Below are 24,514 nucleotides of genomic sequence, written 5' to 3'. Positions count from 1 at the left end.
CCCCCCCCCCCCCCCCCCCCCCCCCGTGTGCCTTACAGACCTGGGATTAGCCCGATTTCCTGGCCCCTCTCATGCTGCCCCGCCCCACCATCTAACCTAAAAGAGGCCTGCAGGACGACACGCAAAACGGCAAATCGCCCTCACCCTCTAAACTCCTGCCGGTTAATGCCGTCCGTCCTGACTCAATCCAGATGAGCATTCGCTATTTTTACCTTTCCCTAAACCATGAATATTCAGAGGGGACATCCCGTGTATTTCAACTTTTAGGTTGTAGCTTCAGACGGCAGACGGAGGGGCCAGACGTGGGCTTTACGCCGTTACGTGTTTAATATTATAATTTGAAGTCCCACCCCCGCCAGTGACATGAATATGCCTGTACATAGTAACATTCAGTGTTCCAAAAGTCAAAGATATAGGCCACAATGACATGCCATGATACACGTACATCTGGTGGCAAAGTACTGATCTGAGTCAACAAACTGCTTCAATTGTGACAGCAGACATTTGACCTTTTTAATGGATTGAATAAATCTTGACTGTGCTTGAATGTGCTTGAGATGTGAGTCTCTCTCTCTGAGTGCATGATGTGCTGTTTCTGCATGACGTGTGGGTGCGTCTGTTTGTCTGTTAGTGTGCGAGAGACTTAGTATCCTAAATATTTAGATTTCTAAATGAATTAAATATTGTGAAATAATAATGCATATATGCATAATATGCAAAAAAATAAAGTAAATATATGAAGTGCTTGCAAAGGAATTTAACCAGGGAATGTTGCAAATGTATTAGTTGTGCGTCACTAAAAAAAACATACTTGTCACTTCTTAGTGTAAATGAGAAATAATGAGGGACATTGGTTTGACATATTACCAGTCGGTGTGTTTGTGTGTGCTCAGTTACGTCAACACCAAAGACTGAAAGTGCACGAAAAGACAAATAACGGTGATATGGTGAAATATTGTGGTGAATGCAAACATTTACATGCCGAAACAGAGAGTTTGAGGATGACTCACAGCGTGTGTGTGAGATTGTGTGTGATTGAGGAATTTACCCTCGAAAATCCAAGGGCCATGCCATCCACTCCTAGCGTGAAGGGAAGGGAAAAACTAAAGTTTGGAATGGTTTCAAAGGGGCTGTTTTATGCTACATTCAACCTGGTTAAAGTGCCAATTAAAAGTCCTGAACATCTTGTCTTCTGCTAATCAACTCACGTTAATCCCACCAAACTCCCAGTGTTGCAGGAAACGCGGCTCTGAATGCAAACCATGAGTATAAATACCATGAGTATAAATACAACTAGTGACCGGGTGTATTATATTCAAAAGAGGTTAGGCCTGCATACTGCTTTCCTTGGTTCAAAAGTAATAACAAAACGAGTCCGACATTTTGTTTCTCGGTGGGACTACCTGTATGAGGAACTGGGTGGGATGGCCTGCATGAAATGGAGGGCAGCGGTTCTGGCCCGCCAGTGCCATTTCTTTGCGGGCAGAGTGTGGGCGACGCAGCCGACGACATTCTCTTTCAAAAGGTCAATGAGCTGTTTGTGAGAGCCGCCATAAAAGGCCTCCACAAGCAGCACACATGTGGAGTTCTGTGGATAGAAAACAAATAAAAAGTATAATAAGAATGTTATATGCAAAAATATAGCAGATATTGACGATACAAAACACATCTGGTGGAGGCAATCGGTAGTGAATTGCCCTTCCTACAAAAAAAAAAATGTTTGGTTGAACAAAGAAATGCCATATTCAATTTGTAGAATAATAAAACTACATTTGTATGTCCTGCCATGGCAATTATGAAGCCTGTTTCCGATGTGATGGACTACAATTTCCAAAAGACAGAGGTAAAAAAAAAAATCGAGGGAGGAGCCACAGCAGGCTTTACAGTCAGTTAAGGCACATGGGCGCAGGGCTTTCCAGAACAATCTCTCTTCCAGTGAATTCCCTCCTCTTTCTGATTTCCAGTCTACAACTACCATACATGCTGTTCTCCATCTTATTCTTCCATTTAGCTGCCCACAATGGGGAGTAATGTATTTGCAGCACTCAGCAATTGCCCGCAGACTTTTCAATCAGTCAATATCGAGGTTTTCTCCAGCGCCTTAAACGTCAAGTCATATCTCAAGTAGGAAATGAGCTGTACAATCTTGCTTTCAGCCGTAGCACAGGCTGTTAGCTGACTGTAAGCGGATGGTAGATATGGCTTGGGTAGATTTTAGCGTTTCCCACTGCTTAGGTAAGGAAAGGGCTTAATGGAAATGTAAAAGTTTTTTGAAAAATACCAACCGAACGTCTCTCTATGGTAACTCTTGGAATGTCCCATTATATCCTTTACATTGTGCGGCCAAAGCTCAAGGTAAGCGCAAATACATGAATATATATGAGGCCTAGTTAATGAAACAGGTTTTACAAAAAAAGAAATGCAATAAGAAAACGCTTGCAAGTAATTCAGAAAAAATGAGAAAACCTGACGTTGTCAACTCGGGACATTCCACTCTAACCCTACGGTTGCAAGATGCAAAGCATCCTGATGCAGACGACACAGCTGTGTCTCATCTATACCTTTTTCGCCCAACCTTTCTTTCCACCTCGCGTCAGAGATGAAACAGTTAAGGGTTAATGTCAGTGTGTACCAGGGAATCCCCAGGTTATTATATGACTGCCGGTCTTAATGAGAGACAAATGGCTGAACGATGTGATGAGTCATTTAAAAAGCCAGGCGTAGGCTTGGCCGCTGATGGAACTCCATTTTGATCTGGAAAACCCAACTATGTAATGCATTATTGGAACCTTTTGTGTACTGTTGCTGAGATTGTTAATATTCAGGTGAGATTAGAAAGACTGTGGGGAAATTCCTTATTTCAACTGTTCATATTTTAGCATGGTTCAATTTGTATATTTACACAAACATTTTGCAATATAAATCAATCATGATGAACATTATGTCATAAACATCATTATGTCTCAACAACGGGCATTTAGTTATGATTTCAGTTGGATACTTTGGCATGGGATTTTGAATAGGTGAGCAAAGTATCCTCATAATAACATATTGGACGTATACAATTCCCTAGAAAATGCAATGCAGCAAGTTAAGTATGTGGTTAGCCCTCACACCCATCTTACACTAGCAAGCACACAAACACACAGCATTTCCTTAACATAGGCCCAGATAACCATGTGGATTGGGTGCCCCCAGCATATATTTAGACATCAGGGAGTGGACCAATTGTGACCATTAAACCCAGTAACTTGGAGACCCAGTCACTTGGAGAACATAAATCGATCCACATGGGGGTTCACCTGATCATAGGGGGTGGCTGGAGGGGACCGGAACCGCATTGGCAACCGGCAAACGGCGTATACTCAAGCATATGCGTAGGATTCTGACACCTCCCTCTCTGCTCCGATGGGCCATGTCAAGTCTTGCAAGCACGCATGCTTCTAAACTGCATCTGATGTGTGTGTGTGTGTGTGTGTGTGTGTGTGTGTGTGTGTGTGTGTGTGTGTGTGTGTGTGTGTGTGTGTGTGTGTGTGTGTGTGTGTGTGTGTGTGTGTGTGTGTGTGTGGTGTCTTCATCGTCTTAGACGGTTCCTGACAGAACTCTGAGATGTATTCTCACTGAGGGCTTATTTATGTTTATCATGAGATCAGATGGAATATTTACTCCAATCCCAGATCTGTGGAGGATAAGAGTGTAAGGCCAATCAGAGTTCAGTGCTTCGATTGCTTTCTTATAATTAGCCAAGCGGTCGGAAAGCCTGCCCCAAAATAACATACCTTGGCTTTAAAACCAAAACCATGCTACAGAACATGAGCCCAGTTTCATTACAACAATCGTTAAATAGGCATATGCGTTTTAAAATGGGTAAATGATTGCACGCTGCTTTTTTTTTTTTTCAATGAAAGTCCAAACGACACAATATAAAAATAAAGGTAATGATGGCACATTAAGGCCTACTTTGAGAGGAAAAAAGTTAAAATGCATCATTATCACATTAGATGAGTGCTAAGCTACTTGAAAGGCCTCAATTATTTATGATTGAAACATCTTGGGAGCAGAAGGACCGATCTAAAAATACCTCTGGACATCAAGAGATCCTGCCCAAAAACACAAATAGGCAGACACACTCATTGAGAATGCATGTGTCACACACATTGTATTAGTCTGAATTATGAAGGTGAATAAAGATATTCCTAAAAATCCAAACTGCCAAAAAAAAACACATGAGAATCAAGGAGCAAAAATGAAGAGAGACAGAGAAGGAGAGACAGAGAGAGAAACATTTGTCTGATATTATGACCTAAAAACCTTTTAATTCATCGTTCATCGCAGCCCTTTCACTTTGACAATGCAAATTTAAGCAGCTTCGCACATCAGGCAAGGAACGTGTAATGCTATTCATAACTCCTTTGATCTGGTATTAGAAATGGGGAGGAAGCTCACATTTGCCACGGATTAAGGTTTCAAAGCGGTGAAATGAGTGAGAAGTGACTTTCCTTCTTTTAATTGAGGGAGTCGTGCCCTTGTACTTCACAAGCGCGGGGCTTTATGTGAAAGCTAATCGTTTAAGGATCCACTGAAAGAGACACCAGCTATAATTACAGACACACGGACATGTGCTAATCTTTTTTCCTTGGAAGGGAGGGGAGGGTGGGTGGGGGTGGGGGGGGGCAGGATGTGTACAATAGCCTGAAAAAAATTAAACAGGTCCATCAACGCTGATGGAATTCTAACAGGAAAAAAGGTTTTGGCGTTCACTTCCATGTGCCGTTGTGAGACCCACCGTGTAAACTATATGAATCACAACACCTTTACCTTCCGACGGCTTTTTGGATTAGTTGAGCCCCCTCGCCTTAACCTTGACTATGTGGTCACTAACGTTAAAAAACTCAAACCCAACCTGTGATACATTGAACACATTGAAACCATCTCTGTTTCAAGTTAAGGCAATCTTAATTTTTGGCAATGATTCGGCAAACGTTTGTGTTCATTTTTAGTAAAGGACAGAGCAACTGTAAAGTTACATGAAACCCGAAGGGTCATATTGATCGATTGTGTTGTTTGACTCAGAAGGGTCAACAGAAGGGTCTTGGGGCCTATCCCTGACTCCCTCAGCATTCTTGAGCAAAAGGCTTGACCATTACAGGCCCCTAAATCAAGAAGCCTTATAAAGTTCCTCTGGATAAAGTAATTCACTAAATAGTACAGATTGAATACCATGCTAATAGGACGATTTCAGCTGTGTGTTATAATTATTATAATAGTGTTTTACAACATTCATTAATATGAAAACATAATATAGTACAATATTTACAACAAAACAACTACATTATTCCTTTACACGGTGCAAGATGAATATCTAGCCTAAATAAATAGTCGTTTGTAGTTGATTTACAACGCTGTCATATGCGCATCATCAATTGTTAATCAAGTCATATGGGGGGCGGGAGGTTATTCCACTTTATTCGTAGTGTGTCGTTAGAAACGACTACTAGGAAATAGACCATTTGAGCGTGGTGTGTACTAGGCTATGCAAGTATTTATTTTTCAATTAATGACATAAAACGCTCTACGTGTTTTGTAAAAGCCAGCGCCTGAGGGGAAACTCGGAGACTTGTCCTCGATTAATATTCTGTGTTTAGAGCAACCTACCGATAACATTGTTAGGACGTTTCCCAAATGAAGTCCGTGTTTGAGTGGTGTGTTGTATACATATACAGAGTAGTAGAAGCACGTGTCTCAATTGGGACCGCATACATTGTAGGCAAACGCAGTTCTCATACATAGTTAGGTGCATTTGTTAGCCGCACTGCTTAGCTTTATCACTGACGACCGCTCTCGCAACCTATGAAACACAATATTCTGCAACACCGGTGTAGCTTTCAAATGGCTCTTCTAACAACGTACCCTCCTCGGCCACATGACAATGAACAGCGGAATAACCGCCTGGGCTTACCTTTTCCTGCATTGGCACGAGAGGGAAGGCGACGTCCCGCTCCCGACTCACATGCGTCATCACGTTGAATTCGAGCCCCGCCCACCACGTTGTCAAATATTTATTATCTTCCAGGATTCTACAACTGTGATCATGAATGTCGGTTTCTCTCCAGGAATTAGGTTTCAAATTGCATACATTAATGTTTGTTACTGTACCCTGATGGTTGAGACAATGTTTTAATTGGATGCTTTGTCTTAATATCTTGTTTTCGATTGACATGACTTGCATGACTGTTTGTGTGTGTAGTGCGTGCGTGCGTGCGTGCGTGCGTGTGTGCGCGTGCTCATGCCTCCGTGTGTTCATGTTTGCCCGCGCGTGCCTGTGCGTGCGTGTTCGTGTGTGTGTGTGTGTGTGTGTGTGTGTGTGTGTGTGTGTGTGTGTGTGTGTGTGTGTGTGTGTGTGTGCGTGCGTGTGTGTGTGTGTGTGTGTGTGTTTGTTTGTGTGTGTGGTTGTGTGTGTCTGTGTGTGTGTTATACAAAATATACACTGAGAGTTGGTGTGAGTGGTTCACAGTGTAAACTTTTCACCTGCTTCTATTTGCATTAATTCAGTGAGTTAAATCAACAAGGTCATGGGCAATTCTTATTAGATGCTGTGGTAACAATTCATGGCCAGATTGGCGGCTGTCTTGTGGTAATTTTATCTCAAGCTGGTGCTTTTTATACTTCAAAGAGTCTTAACTAATTCTATAAAATCTATCATATACTGGCTCCAAGAAATATCCCACATAAAATTAGAATCCACATCAGAAGGTAAAAGTTGAATGCAAACTGTTATATAAGAGCAAAGACTTGTCATAAATGACATCTCGAGTGAGACTTGAGATAATAGGCCTACGGTAGACCTAGTTACAGAGGCATTGCTTTAATTAAACTTTTCCTAATTAAACAAGAGCCTTACAAGCCTGTTAAAATGCGTTGCCTGTAAAAGGTTTTTGTAGGTCTACAGTTGAATTATATTGTTACGTTTTGCCAATCAGAATTAATAAAAAATATGCATATTGGTTCTCACCATGATATATGTTTTGGAAATACTGATAAGGAATATGATCGATTTAGTCGTTTCATATTCAATTATGTCATGATGAATTCTGTATAATAACACAACAAAATAACCAGCATTTAATTAGTTAACTAGTCAATGATTTGTGTTACATTGACTTAGATTTAACGTGAATTTTTTTTTATTGGATTTGAATATGAATTGTATTTGTAAAAAAACAACAACCTGGTAACCTGGTAGCCATTGGCTGCAACATGGATAGCCTGTAACATTAGCTTACTATCCGTCTATATCTGGGAGCTTGTGAATAAAATAGAAGTAGAAGTGGTACAAGAAGAATAACACAGCTTTATTAAAATTTAATTTGGCTACATTTATTTGAGCATGGTCATTTCCAAGAGAAATTAAAAATTCAGTAATACTTCAGACATTTCAGGAATTTCATCATCAACAGTCCCTCTTCACCTCTTCAGTGGGATGAATAAAGTGGATTTATAATTTTTTTTACTCTCAAAAATACAGTGTTTTCACAATATTGTATCAAAAGTTCCCCAAATTTTGAATTTCCAGTAGTTGAAAGGAAATAAAACATAAAAAGAAAAAAATTGAAAAAAATCCAAATACCATAGACGCTCTCTATTCATATTTTGCTCCAATAGTCAATGACAGAATCTTTTTACTAAAATATATCTATTTGTTGAGGAACTATAATACTGTACACTACAGTATGAAATAAATAAAATTAGGAAATATAAAATGAGTCACATAAATAAAATGGTAATCTTAAAATAAAAACAAAACGAAATTTATGTTGGAAAAATCAACAAAAACAAAAAAAGTAATACTGACAAAAGGTCATGGAAAAAATACAGAAAAAATTGCACAAACATATGTAAACTAACAAACTGCTTGTCTATCTATGCTAATACTGTCATAGGTACTTCAAAAAACAAGGTGAAATATCCATTTAATACTGAAGCCAGAGCAAAGATAACACAGGTCAACTCTGATTTACACTGTACAAGGATGGCACTTGCAGAAACGCACAGGTGAAAAGGTTTGCATATAAGGCTTTCTCTTGAGAAAATAAAACACACAAAAACTCTGTCACACTTCCACAGAGCCTATATTATTTTGTTATTTCTCCCCATCACTATTTTCCTCTCCGGTCCATTTTTTTTAAGACTCACATCAACATATTAAAAATCACACAGGTTTAATGTTCCTTCACATAAAGAAATAGTGAGGCCCAAAATTGTGTGGTTAGTTTGCCTTGCAAAAAGAGGGTAAATCCCAAGGACATCACAGTAAGTGGCAGACAAAATACAACATCGACGGACTGCTACTGAGTCTTCAAGCATGGTATAAATATCCATAGGCTTTTTTCTTTATTTTTTTTTCCAAAAAAGTGTTTATGTAGTGATTAAGGGGGGCAGAGTGCAATTTCCTGGTTTGGGGTATGAACACAATGAAACACGAAAAGGTTAAGAACATTTTAGCACCACACAGCTTTTAGGCCTTTATAATACTGTACATTAAAAACAGCTTCATCTCATTTAATTATAATGATAATCATTATTACTTCCCTTTTTTTTTGCATATCGTGGATTTTTAAACAATCCCACCCAGCTTGTTATCACGACTCTGATGTTGGCAGTCACCACATTGCATCTCAAGTCCATCTTTACAATCTTCCACAACAGAAAAGAAGAAAAAAGCAAGCGCTCTGCTAAGATCAAGCCTGTGCCTTACGTTTCTGACATGGAACAGGTTTCATGTTTGTTGGAAGGATGAGAAAAAGGAAATTAAACAAACCAACATGACAAATATTTGCTGAAACAAATGTTTTCCTCTTGCTTTGTGTTGCCTCCTCGACTGTAAGTAACTCCACTCTGAATCAGTCCGCTTCCTCCTGGTCCGACTTTCCGTCTGTTTTCCCTTCTCTCGAACTCTCATCCATCAAATGTGTCGTATCCTTGCCCTCGCCGTCATCCCGCGTCGAGTCCATCTGCGTACCCAGGCTCCTGCTGTCTCCTTCATCCTCCTCCCCCACCTCCATCCCTCTGAAACTTGCCTCCCGTCTGTCTGTCACCTCCTTGTACGCTTCGGCCACATCCCTCTCCCGGCCTCTCATGCCTCCCTCAGTTCCGTCCCTTAGGATGGTGCCGGCCGCCTCCTCCTGTGGGTCCTCTGGGTCTGAGTATCCCAGGGGCCCCAGGCCCTGCAGGTAGGCCCTCCTCATCAGCAGCTCAGTGGGCTCAAGGCTGCCCTTGTCACGGGCCTCCCTCTCGGCCGCCTCCCGCTCCTCTGCCTCCCGCTTGCAGTAGGAGTAGCGGTGGTTCATGTGCTGCGAGTAGGAGCCCGAGTGGGAGAAGCGCTTGCCACACTTGTCGCACTGGTAGGGCTTCTCGCCCGAGTGCAGTCGCGAGTGCTCAATGAGATGGTGCTTGTGTTTAAAGGCCTTCTTGCAGATCTGGCACTGGTGTGGACGCTTGCCTGCAGAGACACGGGAAACAGGTGGGAGGGAGAGGAGGTGTTACTATGGTGACTTAGAGTTATCTTGAACAGAGACAAAATACAGACAGCTTGCTGTGAGTTATTCCAAAACGTGCAACTGTTGAAATTATTCATTCAATTATCAACCTATGTAAATAGTGCGTTAATATAACACACTACAGATGTCCACCATCATCAAACAATAGCGAAAAGATTTCATAAATAGAAAGATGTGTGGCTTTAGAAAAGAAAGCATCAACACAGTGAAGCACACATTTTTCACACAATTATAGGTGAACATAGCATGCAAAGAAAAGTCCCTCCTAAGGCCTCGGTTTGCTGTCTCATGAAAACGCTGCGGCTAATTTCAGCTCCTGCTTAGGTGGAAGGTGCTGGGCTATAAGAGGACTCATTACTTTATGCGCTGGTCGTCTGCGACCGTGGCGGGTTAAGCCAGAGAGATCAAATGCCTAGAGCATCGAGGCAAGGTGAAACCCAAGCAGTCTGGCTCTCCCTGATGGAGTGTTTTCATGACATCATGGCCCAGATTAAAACTGACCAGGATTAGAACATCTTGCGCATGATAGTATGACGGGTATATTTGTGGAAGGAACTTCACACCCGTAAACCTCCCCCGTCTTCCTTGTGTGCGCTCACACCAAACCATGGAGGAACAGACACACACACACACACACACACACACAGACACACGCACCTTCACGTGCACTGTCACACATAGAGAGAGCCTTCTGGATTTACTACGAATCTCTATCACCGGATATTTGTCCCATCTGACTTGTATCTAACAGGTTGGGGCTTTTCTTTTGCCAAGCTAATAGGCCCATACACTGACACTCTTCCAAAGCGCACTTCCCACGCACACATGCACAAACGCCTTCTGAACCTGTGAACGGCAGTAGTCATACACACATTCAGACAACCAAGCACCAGGATGTGCATACACACAAGCATGCATCGCCATACAGGCACACAAACACACACACACACACGCAAATCTTAGCTACAAATAGCTTTCGAAATGCATGTAACATCTTCCATAGTTGGCATACCTAAAGTTCCCCCTCCCCCCTTCCCGATACACACACACTCACACACACACACACACACACACACACACACACACACACACACACACACACACACACACACACACACACACACACACACACACACACACACACACACACACACACTAACACCGTAAGACCAAAATAGACGAGACGCAAGATTCCTTGTCAAGCTTCCCTACACTGACTGACAGGATGGATATGAGCGGGGGGTGATGAAACTCAGTGAAAGAGAGCTAGAAGAGGTTATATATTTTTATATTTATATTTCAAATTCAGATATGGCATGGCAATATCATGCTTTCTCTTCCAAAATCCTGAGCATAAGGTTTGCAGTGTTTTTGCCACAGCGTTTGCATCATGGACGGCTTTGACTTTATAAAGAGGTATTTTTAACCTCTTATCTATTCACAGTACAACCAAAAAGCACACAGCCAGACAAGCAGGCACACGCTTTCCTTCTTCCACCTTTCTCTCTATCCTTCTCATCTGCATATATCTCCATCCCTCGCTATTCCTCTCCTATAAGTCCCTCCGTCAGTATGACTGGAGTGCCTCCGGAGCAGTTTATTTCTGGGGCATTGTATGTTTATGTAACCCTGAGCGTATTAGCACAACCCTACCCCCTGTTGAAAAGGAACGAACATGTTAAAGATCAGGGGTAGGAAAACACAGAACATAAAAGTAGTAAATAAGGAAAACATAATCAAGTATCAAAGCTAGAAGAAGGGAGAGAAAGGGGAGCTACGTTACAAATCAAAGGAAAAAAAGGAAATCAGGAAACATAACATTTTTTTGGTGCAGAGACAGAAAATATGCTGCGTGAGGGTACAAAGCATAGGCGAGGGGGTAGGGGTAAAAAAAAGAAGTGTCCAAATGTTATATACCTGTGTGCTCATATTTGTGTCTTAGGAGGGAACTTGTCTTCTGGAATGTTTTGTCGCACAAGTCACACGCGTACATACCACTTTCAGTCTTCTTCATCTTCTTCCTGGACAGGAGCGATTCGTCTGTCAGGTCCTCTAGGCCTGACAGATAGTCGGCGGTGCTGTCCATTAGCTCCCCCTGTGAGCGATAAGCAGATTTGGTTTTGGTGGTTTGTTTTCCTGTTATTGTTTTCCATGCTTTAGTTAATCTGCACCTGCTACCTCGACATAAAGAGACACCTTCTGCTCTGTTTCTATGATCCCAAGTCTGGACAGGGGCTTATCAAACCCAACCTGGGTAAGACCCTTTCAGCCAAAATACACTTAAAATAGGAGACATATGGGGGGCAGTCTAAATGCCAAGGTGCCTGAGGATTGGATCAATTGATTAAGCAATGTTTACCTCAATCCTGTTAACTAATTAATGTATGACATGTAAGGAAATGTTCAAAGACAATGATATTTGCTTACCTGGAGACCTGGTTTCCGTTGGTACTTTCTCCTCTGTTGCATTTCTGCAAATGAAGCTGCCCCAGTAGCATAAGTGTAGGCCATGTGGGGCAGGAAGCTCATATGGTCCAGCCCAGGGTAGTGCCTGAGGCCTGGGATGCTGGCCTGGGCCTGGGACATGAAGGATGGTGGAGGGAAGGCGCCATGAGGTGGCAGGGATGTATAGATGTGGCCTCCAGTAAATGGATTTATACCAAAAATGGGACTGGTGCTCTTCTCGAGCTGATGGCCAGCGTTCCCTCCAGTGTTGTGGTCAGAGCCAAGAAACTCCTTCTTGATGTGGGCCAAATCCATAGGCCCGGTCCCTTGTTCTTTGACATGAGCATCGCCGTTGCGCTCAATCATGTAACCATTGGGCCTGGGACGCTTTTCTCCCGTGGAGATCCTCTTGTTGTAGTTGGTCATGTGTTTTGGCAGGGACAGATCCAAGGGAGCGTCACCGTGGTTGTCCTCAGAAGCTAGGCTGTTTGGAGTGTAAGAGCTGCTCTGAGAGTTTTTGGAAGAAGTTGAGGAGAGATTGAGCGGGGATGGAGTGCTGCTCCTCAAGTGATCCATGGGGTCTAGTGGTTTTTCCCCTGCATGTCTGTTAGCTGTAAACTGGTTAGCCTTTGAAAGTCTGTGCAAGGCATCGCCATTGTTGGAGCCCCCATGTAAATCTGCAGAGTGTGCCATCGCCTGTTGTACCAAGGACATGGGTGACCTGTTCAGGTAGTGGTTGGCCTCGGTGCCACTGCGGTCAGGTGGAGGGGACCTTTTCCTCTGATTGTGGTTGTTTTGGTTCTTCCACTGGGCAAACCACTCTTTGACAAATTCTTGAGGGAGGCCCACAGCGATGGAAATCTTCAAAAGTTCCTCTGAGTTGGGCTCAGTGTTCATAGCAAAGTAGGCCTTGAGCACTGATACGTGGTCCTTAAAAGGGTTGATGGGGCTGGTGGCTCCCCTCTCTGAGAGAGTGCTTGAGAGCAAGACAGCCTGCTGCTCGGATGCCATTGAGCCCCTGCGGTTGCTGGGTCCATTTTCCACTGGCTGCAGCACTGCTTTGATCTCCTCATTCATCTTGCACAGGTAGCGCTCATGTTGGTGCAGTGGTATGGGTCCAGGGAATGCCTCCTTGCAGAACTGACAGGAGAATGGCAGGAACTGGGGCTGGCTGTCATGGGACTTCTCTTCTCCGCCGAAGTCCATGGAGTGGTTTGGCTTTTCCTTTTTGATGTCCATCTGCCTTTTGGAGTCATCAATAAGGCTCTTGGCTTCATTGACTTTTTCCAGGGTGTAGTCTATGATACTCTTGGTGGGGCTGTTCTGGCCAACAACTGGGAAGCCGGCTCTTGCGGAGAGGGCAAGCTTGTGCTCCTCCATCTGGGCTCCCAACTCCTTCATGTAGGCCCTGAGCTTGGTGATCTCCTCTGGGTTCCCATCCATTTTCTGCCTGCACACTGTGTTGTCCACGATCTGGAGGACCTTCTGAACCTCACTCAGGTTATTCCCAAGAGAACCGGGGTAGCCAAGCAGGGGGAGGTCCAGTCCCATACCCCCCAGGTGCTGCAGGGGGCTCTGGGATGAGCTGTGGATTCCCAGGGGGCTTCCTCCTCCATGGCCATTTCCATTCATGTACGCCCCTGGGCCCCCAAAGCCATGTTGAGAAGCAATCAATAGCCGATAGTCATTGAAGTCCATTGGCTCTGCTTTGATGTCAAGCTGACCCTGCTGGTCTTGTGGGCCTAGGGGGCGGCCATTCTCTAGTTTGTGGCGGAGCTGGGCCAGGGCTGGACTGCCAGGGGAAGATGTGGTGGAGTTGGGTGAGGAGCCAGGCTTGGCACTGTTTCCATTGCGTACTCTTCCATTGATTGCAATCAGGCCAATGCATTTCTTGCTGCTGATGTGAGAGCTATATGACCCAGAGTGGGAGAACCGCTTCTTACAGTTGGAGCACTCATATGGTTTCTCACCTGAAAAATAAGAACATTTATGTTAATATGCTATATTTCGGTTAATTGTATATGCAATTTTCTTATATTTTGTATTACGATTGGTTGCTCAGCGTGTATTATGTGAGCGAACGTTAATTTTTTGAATGCAAATGTGTATTTAGAATGAATTTTAATTTCAGCCCCCTCAGAATGCATTGCTATGGTTTCATCCATATGGGGGAATTACTCAGTTATGAAACAGGTCTTTTCAGCTATAATCAACTGGCATGAGTAATTCAACAGACACAAGCGAGATAAAGAAAGAGAAAACCTTATCCATGTCTATCTTTGTAGCATGAAACCCCCATTATCTAGAATCTTAAAAATAATTATGCAATCATGGACTGTACCCAATTCCAGGGAGTACCTACCACTGTGAATACGAAGATGTTCCTTGAGGTGATGCTTGTATTTGAAAGCCTTTCCACACTCGGTGCATTTGAATTTGCGGTTGCCAGCCCCCTCGTTCATCAGCTGTGGCTGTGGAGATGAAACACATTTAAATAAGTAGGTGTTGCTTAACAGAAGGTGAGGAAAACATTTAAGTGGTGGCAATAAAAATTTTGTTATCAATGGTTTTGATCTCGCATAAAAGTTAAGAGACATTTACATAATCCCTGTATATAAAGTCTTTGATTGTACATTTGAAAAATCGATAACAGGCAAAGAAACTCATTTCTGTATAATTTAAATAGCGTGGGTTGACCCTGTTCAAAGGTAAAAGTTTAGTGTAGGCCTATTCTTCATTTGAAATCCAAACAGGCAGAGAAAAACAAACAGCAAACATTGCAATGGGAGATGCAGTCCCCAGAGCCTGTGCGTAAAGTTTATTCAAAAAGGGTTATATCATGAATCTGTTTTTCTGCTGGATATATCAGTGATCCCTATTTGAGCTGAAACGGTTTGAGTTGCAACAAAGATTAATTTTGAGTTGAGATGAGAATTATTTAAACAAAGAAGATATATGTATCTCAGCATGTAATAAAATATCCTGGTTCTCTTGTGTTCACCAGGATGGGCACATGACCCATCATTAGGCTTTGTTTAACTATTTAACTAAGAGGAAGTACACAAATAAACAGGCACTTTAAGTCATTTGGGGATTATGATACTCCAGATCACTGGGGAAATGGCCATCTGCTCCTGTTTAAGGCAGTCAGAGGGAAGAGGAGGGCGGTGTGGGGGGGGGGGGGGGGGGGGGGGGTCAGGTGAAGGGAGGCAGCGGGTTAGAGGCGAGTCACTGCTTCTGTTACGGTGAGCTCAGGCAAATTTGAGGTCCGAAGCTGACAGGCTTAACTCCGGAAATCTCATTATAATCACAGTATAATTGGAAAATTGAATGATTCAATGCTTATTTACATGGTCTAATATGAGTTTTGGATCACAGGAGCGGTTAGAAAATACTAATAAAGCTTCCCATGCTGCAACATTAAACCATGTGCTGTTATTTTATTATTAACTTTACTTCCCGTCACAGTGACGGTCTGTGAAAAAAAACGCCTTGCCTTTGTGGACAAATAATAAACACTTAGAATAATAGGAAGAGGCCTATCTGGAACTATCTTTATTAGCACTAATTTCTAATCAAATCTGTTCCAGTTCCAGTTCCAGCAACAGCTGATGTACAAAGTCAGATGGCCCGGGGAAGTCAATATGGTTGCACATCCCACGCACGGCTCACTGTAGGCGGAAGCTTAGGGGGAGCACAGCAAAAATGCAGCTGCTAACTAGCAGTGCGAGGTCTGATGATTTTACAACTAAAGGGAAAAACAACCTAACACAAAAATACGATAGAAAACAGGGGGATTTAGTGGGCAGGGAGCTATAGGTGCTTTCTCCATAGATGTACTATGGATTTAATAAAAGTGCACTGGCTGTCCAAAGAATGCTTTTTAGTGGTTATTTATAGCATATTTATAGACTGAGTATAGACTGAATAAAGGGAAGTGCAGGGTAAGCATTGACTATTTAAACCATACTGTATGTGCCATGGTACTGAAACGTTTATTTATTTAAATATATTCTCTGTTTCACAATGTATCATTTGTTCACACACCCTCTGATTTAATCTTGATTCTACTTATTGATTTATATTTGATTAGAATAAAGAAATGCCCAAATGAATACTCATAGCCCGGCAGAAAAACATAAACGTCAACGACGACAGATATTACCAGGACTCCAAAGACAACACCAACAACAACAGCCACAGACAGAGGGAGGGTGTACCTGATCTCGGCTGGGCTTGTGTGTGGCCATGTGGCGCTCCAGCTGTGCGCGGTGCGTGAAGGTGTCGGAGCACAGCGGGCATGGGACGCTCTCCTCGTTCTTCTCGTGGCGGTACTTGATGTGCTCCTTCAGGGACGTCAGCCGCTTGTAGCCCCGGTCGCAGTACGGGCAGGTCAGGAGCTGGGCGAAGTCGTCCGGCGTGCCGCCGGGCAGGTCTGAATGACAGAAGCGGGGGACGGGGTCAGGTCAGTTGGTGGGAGGTCAGCTAATGGACCCCTCGCACGGGTGTGAGCAGAGGAAATGGCCGTGTGTTGATTGGCAGATGTTGAGGTCGTGTGGGTCGCGGGGCTGCCGTGCTCCCTAGCCAAGGGTTCGACTCGTTCGTCCCAGAGAGACCTCACTTGTTTTTTAATTATAGGGTGATGGATGTTCATTGTAAATGTAGTGCTTCAAGAATGAAAATAAAATAAGCCTGAATACAACCTGAACGAGGCAAAACATGGAATAGAATATATAGGGAACTGAGAATGCAAAAAAAACGTTCTATATCTTAGTTATGCTGACATGCTAATTATTATCCTTCCCAACAGGCAGAACAACATCCTTCATAATACCGCCATTCTCCTCATAGCGCAACCTCCAGGGCTTATACGCACCATTTTCGTTTTCATCTTGACCGATAGCCTCCGGCGTTCCCAGCCGGGTCACTTCCTCCGGGGCTTCTGGGTAGATGATGGCGGTGTCGCCGCGCTGCAGGTACTCTGCGATGCTAGCTGGGTGTTCATCGCTGTCCTCCATTTTGCGCTTCAGGAAGTAGTCATTGAGCTCGGAGACACCTTCAAGTCCCTTGCCTGTATGGAGGGGAAAACCAGTAGAGTTGTTAATTTTGTTGGATGACGTTGGTCTGAACGATGCTAGGCAAGAGGGGGGGAGGCAGTCTTGTTTAACCAAGCTTCAGAGAAAAGACCATTAGGAAACTACTTAGAGGGGGAGTATACGTTTAAGTTTCCGTTAATGATGTTGTATAATGGTTTCTACGAAGAAAAAGAAGGTAATAGATAATAGATAATTCCGCCATTACGCGATGTGCACTGTTAAGTGTGGCATCTTGGCTGGCGAGAAAAGCGTTTTTGCAATAAATATCACTTTGCATTTCACTTAGGTAGTTCTAGTGTAGATGGTAATTTGGTTAAGGCACAATGAGATCCTCTGAGTTAGCTAATCTTATTTCAAATATGCCTTGACCCAATTTAAACATGAAGATGCAATTAGCATAAATGGAAAACAACTAAACTTCTTATACCATGCATTGACTATATTGATTCGGGTCTGCTCAATATATCTGAAGCCCAATGATTTACATGTGAACATTTAAGACAATTAAGTAATTAAATATATTAGGCAATAAAAGCTTGGACTTTTAATATTTCACCATTGTCTCTATGCTTCCCATTACAGCGTAGCGTCTCAGTGGTAAAGACATGTCTTTGTTGCTTGGATGCTTAATTTTTTTTTGCCATTATCAGTCCCTTAAGGCAGAACAGGACAGTCTCTTTATAACCAATTTGGAAGGACATCAACCAAACAAATACGATTTAAGTCAATACTCAATTTAACAGCAAACGTTATTTGCAAACTAGACTCTAACTCAACAATGTAATGATGTTATTTATCAGACGCATCCGAAGTGGTGTATCTCTCGTGCCTTCTCACAAACAGTAGAGTGATCGGGGGTTTCCTTATTAGGGAAATCACCTCAACAGCATGTCATGTAACAGTTAGTGGCTAGCCAAATGTATGTCATGGGGCTACGGGTGACTTAATGGTGGCGTAGCGTGAGTGTGTGGGGGGATAGTGGGGTGGGGCGGTTGGTTCTTTCATCATACAATGGCGGTAGGGCCGGACTCACCTGTACCATTTCCAACAGCATGAAGAGAGCCTTTGGGCCCCAGTGGGTGATACTCATCCTGCCTTTCATCTGTGAAGGAGAGGAGGAGAGGCGTTGAGAATGGGGGAAAGCCCTTGACTGTGCCTAACGCCGTTTTCAATAAATTAGAGTATGACCGCGCCGCAGCACTCAGGGCTAAGTCAATTGGAATGCTCTGTGGCTGCGGCGACCTGACAAGCTAACAAGCTCCTCTTTGCATTCACCACGGCTCATAATGTGAAGGTATTTTCCACATAATGAGGGGAGGCCAGCCCAATGGTCCATTTGTGTGCGTGTGTGTGTGTGTGTGTGTGTGTGTGTGTGTGGGGGGGGGGGGTTCATATAGTGTGCCTATTGTGCTCCTTCCTCCTGGGCTTTTGCATGTGACTCCTCAACAGGAGTCACAAGTATCATAAGCTTTGCCTTCAAAGGGAGGGATATGTAACCCCCACCTAAACCTCATTTTTTTTTTTACCTCCACCTTCAAAAAGAAGAGGCGGATTTGGGGGTGGGGGGCTAGTGGTTGGGTGAGTTGGGGGGGGGGGGGGGGGCTCTCTTGTTTCTCCTCCTTGTTCCCTTTCAAAACATCCTTCCCAATATAAAAAGAAGGGTGTCAAACAGGAAGTACCTATGAATGCATTTATTTGTTTATTCATTGACTCTTAATAGTCCTTAGTTGAGTCACAGAAGATGTCACCCCCAATGTGTAGGAGTACGGACCTCTAAGAAAGCCTTTCATTTCCATTTAAATGAAATTCCTTAATAAGCAGCAAAGGCCAACAGGAACATGACGTTACGAAATTTGATTCAACAGATCAATTGTTTCAGACCCAAAGCATACATGAATACACATACACAATAATAACCCATATATACAGTGCATTTAGTCAGTGATTATTGAAAGCCTTTCCCTGCTTATTGGCTGAATTGCCCTGATCTGAAGTTGAGCCAATACATCTGCCTCTAGCTTGTGAGGGACAGTACCAAGACAGAACCGAGAGCCCTTTTTCCCGCTACAGATAAAGAAGACAGTGGGAGGAGGCTGGTTGCCAGACCCTTTTTTTCTTTCTTTTTTTTTTACAATTAGTGCCATTCTCCAGCACGGGGCTCCTTTGTGGGCTGATGTCTCCGAGCGAGGAAGGAGAGAGAGGACAAAGGCATGTGAGTCCCACCCCGTGCCACTGTCGTAGAATCTACACACTGTACTCAAGTGTCATTCTATTTTCAGCCTCCCCACCCCATCCCCACCTTCTTCACGGCAACTCTCACACACACACACACACACACACACACACACACACACACACACACACACACACACACACACACACACACACACACACACACACACACACACACACACACACACACACACACTTTGTATCAGTGTGTGTGTTGGGGACATAAAATGGAGGCTCTTTGTATTTGCTGTCCCAGACCACTTTTCTTTTTTTCTCTTTTTTTTTTTCCTCGAGAGACAAGATGGAGGAGTCGAGATTATGATGAGCGTTTCATTTCTGTTTGTGGTTCCCCTGTTTCCACGTCCTGTACGTCGACGGCCACAGAAACACTTCTGCTTTTTACTTCACCTTTTCAACACCTTAAAGTAACTACCTCGGTCGTTAAAAACTAAAAATATGAAAAATGGCCTGAGTTTATGCACAGTTTCAATCACCAAGATACTAGACTACTTCCCTAATCTCCATTAAAAAAACGTCTCTCAGGCAAATAACAGTTTCTTCAACTGTGAAAAGTTGCAGCCTGGTCAATGAGGGATTACATCTTTTCCACTATTGCTAACGATGGGAATAATGACCCTATAGGTTCAACACTCCAATAGTTCAAATCACATTAAAAACCCTCCAATTAAATTGCAAGTTTAACAAACTAACTGAAGCAGATGTGCTAAACGGGCATTGGTTTCTTTAACCGCTCTCCAGTGATCTCGATAATGATACGGCCGCTGCACTCCCGGTGCATTAACGCTCCTTTTCATTTACATTTCAGCTTCGGACTCGCTTGGTTGTTTTTTTGCGGGAAAACTGGGCTCAGTATTTCCCGAGCTCGGCCGTGTTCAGGACTAGCACTCAGCAACCCGGCGAGGTCATTAGCGGAGACGGATTGGCAGTGTCAGTCGCCAATTTTTTCTATTTTCTATTTTTTTTTTCAAAGCGGGTGTCTCGCATGAGTTCTCGCCACACTCGGTATCTGTCAAGCAGCCCTAGAAGGGTGGGCCTATTATGCATGTAAATGACCATCATAAAGCTCCAAATTTCATTTAGGGGCTGTTAATGAGTCCTGCGTAGGGCCCTGCTCTGCTCCCGCTCCCTTAACGATCCCGTTTGGCTCCTAATTAAAAGTATTTGTCATCGGGGCACTGGTGACACTGGATGTCCTGCCACAGTGTGTGAGGGGGGGGGGGGTCTCTGAGTCAGGGGACTCACAGGTTTTTGGTTCCATCATTGATAAGATCGTCTTAAAAAAAGGGATGTCACGGTCTTATTTCTGTTCATGTTTATATTACATATCGCTGACGGTCTACGGCAGTTCAGTTGAGCTGATGTTGGAAAACAAACCTGTTAAGTTCTGTCACTTAAAATAGCTACATACAAGGAAGAAGATAGACATCTCCGCTGTGGCTACAGACAACAACAGCACCCATCTTGTTTCGTTCCCAGAACTAGCGCAATAATACTACCGTTACCGTATAAGATGAGGAACGATCACTTCGAAGAACCCCAGAAGTGCAAGAGTGTGAGAAACTTGGTTGTGAATTATTAGACTGTGGGAAGTAGGGTGTGGGTTCAGCTGTAATTATGACGTTGACTCGAGAGTGAGATGTGCCGATTCTGGTCCTACAGGACATTTATCTAAGACATTAAGTTACATTAAGAAAAAGTCCTGCTAATCCTTCCACTGCCTGAGTAACAGGATGAGGTCGGTTAAGCACAGGGGCCCTGTTTTCTTTGTCTGTGCTAACTCGAGATAGCTTTAAATGAGACCTGCGTCATTAGAATGACACCGGCAGAATCAACAGCAATTTCTCTGGGTCAAAGAGATCTGCGTTACCAAGATAAACACGTGAATGAGGAGGTTACATATTTCTCCAGTGAAACCATTTCAGAGCCACCTCCCGGCCGCCCCTCACGGCCCCCAGACGACACCCCAAGCCCCGACTCACCGGTGCCGTTGAGGTGCCCATGCATGTCCTCTCCCATGGCCCAGGGGTGGTGGCTCTGCCGTCCGTCCCTCCGGCCCTCGGCCCCCTCGGGGCCCTCTTGGCCCCGGTAGGAGAGCAGGGCGTGGCCCACCCGCGGCGAGGCCTCCATAGCGGGGACGCCAGCCACTGGGCTGCTGCCGCCCGCCACCTCCTCCTCCTCCTCCTCTTCCTCCTCTCCCATAGCACCGCCACCGCCTCCTCCGTCTCCTCCTCCTCCTCCTCCGTCTCCTCCTCCTCCTCCGTCTCCTCCTCCTCCGTTAGCCAGGCGGTTCTCCTCGGAGGCCAACACCAACCTATCGTCCTCGTCGGTCTCCGAGCCCGTCTCCACCACATTCTCATAGTTCAGCACTGCAACGCACAAACATAAACACCAGACACACTGTTAGCTTTCAAGAACAACATCCGGCTCAAAAAGTAGAGGTGGAGGAGGAGACCCAAACCACATTCCTTATAGTTGAGTGGTTGGGAAGCATATTTTTTTTTCGGCCCAGACACCCAAGGGACCGGGCCGAAATGGAAGGCTTGTAAATATTACATCTCTGCGCTGGGATAACATAAACCTGATTTAGACCCAGACGGAGTCCAGGGGCACGCGCAACAAGCCGTGAAATTCCCCCTGCTTTGGTGTGTGCTGCCAGAACACTCTGATAAAGGTGCATGAGAAAAGTATAGGACCGTGTATGAAGGAAGAGAGCGAGAGGGGGGGGGGGAAGAGAGAGAATGTGTGTGTGTGTGTGAGAGAGTGAGAGAGAGAGAGTGAGAGAGAGAGATAGGGGAAAAGGAGAGAGTGGGGTTGGGGGAATAACAAGAAAAAAAAGAAAGAAAAGAGGAGAAAAGGCAGCCATGACATCATGGGAACTAGACGCAGGAAAGAGGGCCCCGAGGTTGGTGATAAAAAGAGTAACATTTTCAGGTTCATTTTGAGCGCTGCGTATACCTAATAAAGCAATATTTCGACAAGCTCCCATGCGCCTTATCTGAGGACCAAACTGCCCGTGCTCCGAGATGCTGGGAAGGGTTGCGGCGATGCATTTTTCTCGCTCAGTGTTTGCTTTGCCGGGATAATCATGTTCTCTTTTTCGCTTTAAAGTGTTTCTATTTTCATTTCGAGCTGCAAACCTTAACATTCTAAACGTCATGCCATTCCTTCACAGGTTCCCAGGGAGAGTAATACAAAACACAGTCCTCTCCCACTCTTTCACTCGCTCGCATCGCTCTCTCTTTCTTTCTTCTTTATCGCTCTATCTTTATAACCCCCCCCCCCCCCCCCCCCCCCCCCCATCCTTTCCCCTCTGGCTGCATGGAGATTAGGCTGTGCATATCTGTTCATAATATGATCTTTGTCCGACTGTATGGTTCGGCACTTGCCTCGCGGACAACTGGGCACAACAGGTGCGAATTGAAAAAAAGTGTGTGGGGGTGTGGGGGGAAGACCCACGGTGGGTCGGAGGGGGGGGGGCCGAAATCTGCTGACCTGGGCTGAATACCAAGAGGGGCGAGGGGGTGGGCTGTAGGGTTTTTTTGGGGGGGTGGTAGGGAGGGCGTGGGACAAAACCCCTCTTTAATAAGAGGTGTGACCGCAAGGATTTAGGGGGAGTTCAGACAGGGTAATGCCCTCTTGGATCAAAAAAAAAAAAGAAAGAAAGAAAGAGAGAGAGAAAGAGAATGCAAGGGGGGAAATAGAGGCAGGGAAAGAAAGAGCTGAAAAGTGAGACGTGAATGCACGTTGTGTGGTCTAGGTATAGGTCGGGTATAATGTGAGCTCATTTCGACGTCTTAACCCCCACAGCTCTCGCAGTCTGGCCTATTTAGCTCCCAACCCCGGGCCGCCTAACAATGGTAGCTCGGCCCTTTTTTTGGCTCAAAGAATTTCTGACCCGGCTCCCCAACTCAGGGAGGGCTGGAAAGCCTTTCGGGGTGAAAGGATGTGTTGAAGGTATCTGCCACCACGCATAATATACAAAGATCTACGTCTATACATACCTAGATGTACATATCTAAAATAGATATATCTATCTACATATATTTGCCCAAAAATTCCCAAATCAGTTCACATAGCAACTACAAACTCTACACAGAGTCACACCACTGGAAAATAAGGTCAACAATAAGCCAACGGGGAAAACGCAGCACCGGGAATCGAGGCAGGAAATTGTCTCGAGACACAACTTGTCGGATAAAAATAAAAAGAGGAACAATAATTAAAAAGTGTGAAGGGGTGTTGGTTGGCTGGTTTGTTTGTTTGTGTATTTCGGTGCGTCTGAAAGTAACTCTGACTCCACACTGATAGTCCTGCGGTGTGTGCGTGTGGGTTTTGTATCGGAGCTGCGGTGGGCGAGAAGGGGAGGACAGAGAAAAGGCAGTGACCTCCCAGACAAAAGCGATTCATCGCCGTGTTTGTCTCCCGGGTCACATGACTCCACCAGTGTGGCAGATGTCACTGGGGGCATAGCAGCAGGCCTGGGATTGGTGGGAAAACAAGGGGGCCGATCACTAACGCACACACACCCACACACACACACACACGAGCACACACACACCGACACACACACACACACACACACACACACATGCACACACCACCTGTGCGGATGTTGTTTTTCGTCGTCTACTTTTACACAAAAGGAAGAGTGGGGGTGGGCGGGGCAGGGGGGGGGTGAATCAGGAGATTTGAAGAAATAAAAGAAAAATCATAACACAGAAATACTTTCTAGGGGGGGAACTATTGAGCGGCAGAGCTTTGTTCCCGCCCTTGACACATTTGATGGAGCGCTACCGCTCGGCCTGACCCCGTCCTCCGACGCACCTCCATTGTGTGGCGGGGAGCACCGCCGTTCCGACTGCTAATCTCCCCGCGCGCCATTGTCTCAGCCCGTCACCTCTCCGACGATCCTCCCTTTGTGCTCTTTCTCATCGCCACGGCGACAAAGAGCAGGCGACAATACAGCGCAGCAAACCCACTCCTTCCTCCCTCCCTCCCTCCCTCCCTCCCTCCCTCCCACAGTCCCTCCCTCGCTCCGTTCCTACTTCTCTCCCTCCCTCTCAACTCTCTCTCTCTCTGTCTGTCTCCACGTCTCTCTCCTGTCTCGTCACCTCCATACACCCCTCTACGCTCCTTTCTCTCCCTCTCTCTCCCTCCCTGTCT

General features: G+C 44.7%; 2 protein-coding genes across 7 annotated transcripts in view; both read right to left on the bottom strand.

Moving 5' to 3' along the window:
• The window catches only part of gtdc1 (glycosyltransferase-like domain containing 1), a 29,443-nt gene extending 23,393 nt beyond the window's left edge, over positions 1 to 6,050 (bottom strand). The window contains exons 1-2 of the mRNA XM_030343969.1: positions 5,960 to 6,050; positions 1,404 to 1,588 (exon numbers count right to left, since the gene is read on the bottom strand). Coding sequence (XP_030199829.1) covers positions 1,404 to 1,588; positions 5,960 to 6,019 — 245 coding nt within the window. The 5' untranslated portion in view covers positions 6,020 to 6,050. The remainder of the gene's footprint in view (positions 1 to 1,403; positions 1,589 to 5,959) is intronic.
• Positions 6,051 to 7,331: 1,281 nt separating this feature from the next.
• zeb2a (zinc finger E-box binding homeobox 2a) overlaps positions 7,332 to 24,514 on the bottom strand; it is a 59,899-nt gene continuing 42,716 nt past the window's right edge. For 2 of the 6 annotated variants that reach the window (XM_030344161.1, XM_030344160.1), the window contains exons 3-10: positions 21,331 to 21,720; positions 18,132 to 18,200; positions 16,879 to 17,073; positions 16,223 to 16,437; positions 14,365 to 14,473; positions 11,985 to 13,972; positions 11,475 to 11,652; positions 7,332 to 9,499 (exon numbers count right to left, since the gene is read on the bottom strand). In XM_030344161.1, coding sequence (XP_030200021.1) covers positions 8,901 to 9,499; positions 11,475 to 11,652; positions 11,985 to 13,972; positions 14,365 to 14,473; positions 16,223 to 16,437; positions 16,879 to 17,073; positions 18,132 to 18,200; positions 21,331 to 21,720 — 3,743 coding nt within the window. In that variant the 3' untranslated portion in view covers positions 7,332 to 8,900. The remainder of the gene's footprint in view (positions 9,500 to 11,474; positions 11,653 to 11,984; positions 13,973 to 14,364; positions 14,474 to 16,222; positions 16,438 to 16,878; positions 17,074 to 18,131; positions 18,201 to 21,330; positions 21,721 to 24,514) is intronic. The other 4 variants (XM_030344162.1, XM_030344164.1, XM_030344163.1 and 1 more) reach the window with 3 other exon arrangements.

Source organism: Gadus morhua, chromosome 20 (genome assembly GCF_902167405.1).
Source record: "Gadus morhua chromosome 20, gadMor3.0, whole genome shotgun sequence".
In the NCBI taxonomy this organism is placed as follows: domain Eukaryota; kingdom Metazoa; phylum Chordata; class Actinopteri; order Gadiformes; family Gadidae; genus Gadus; species Gadus morhua.
The sequence above is the reverse complement of the archived record's forward strand: the minus strand, read 5'-3'. Positions and strand labels throughout refer to the sequence as shown.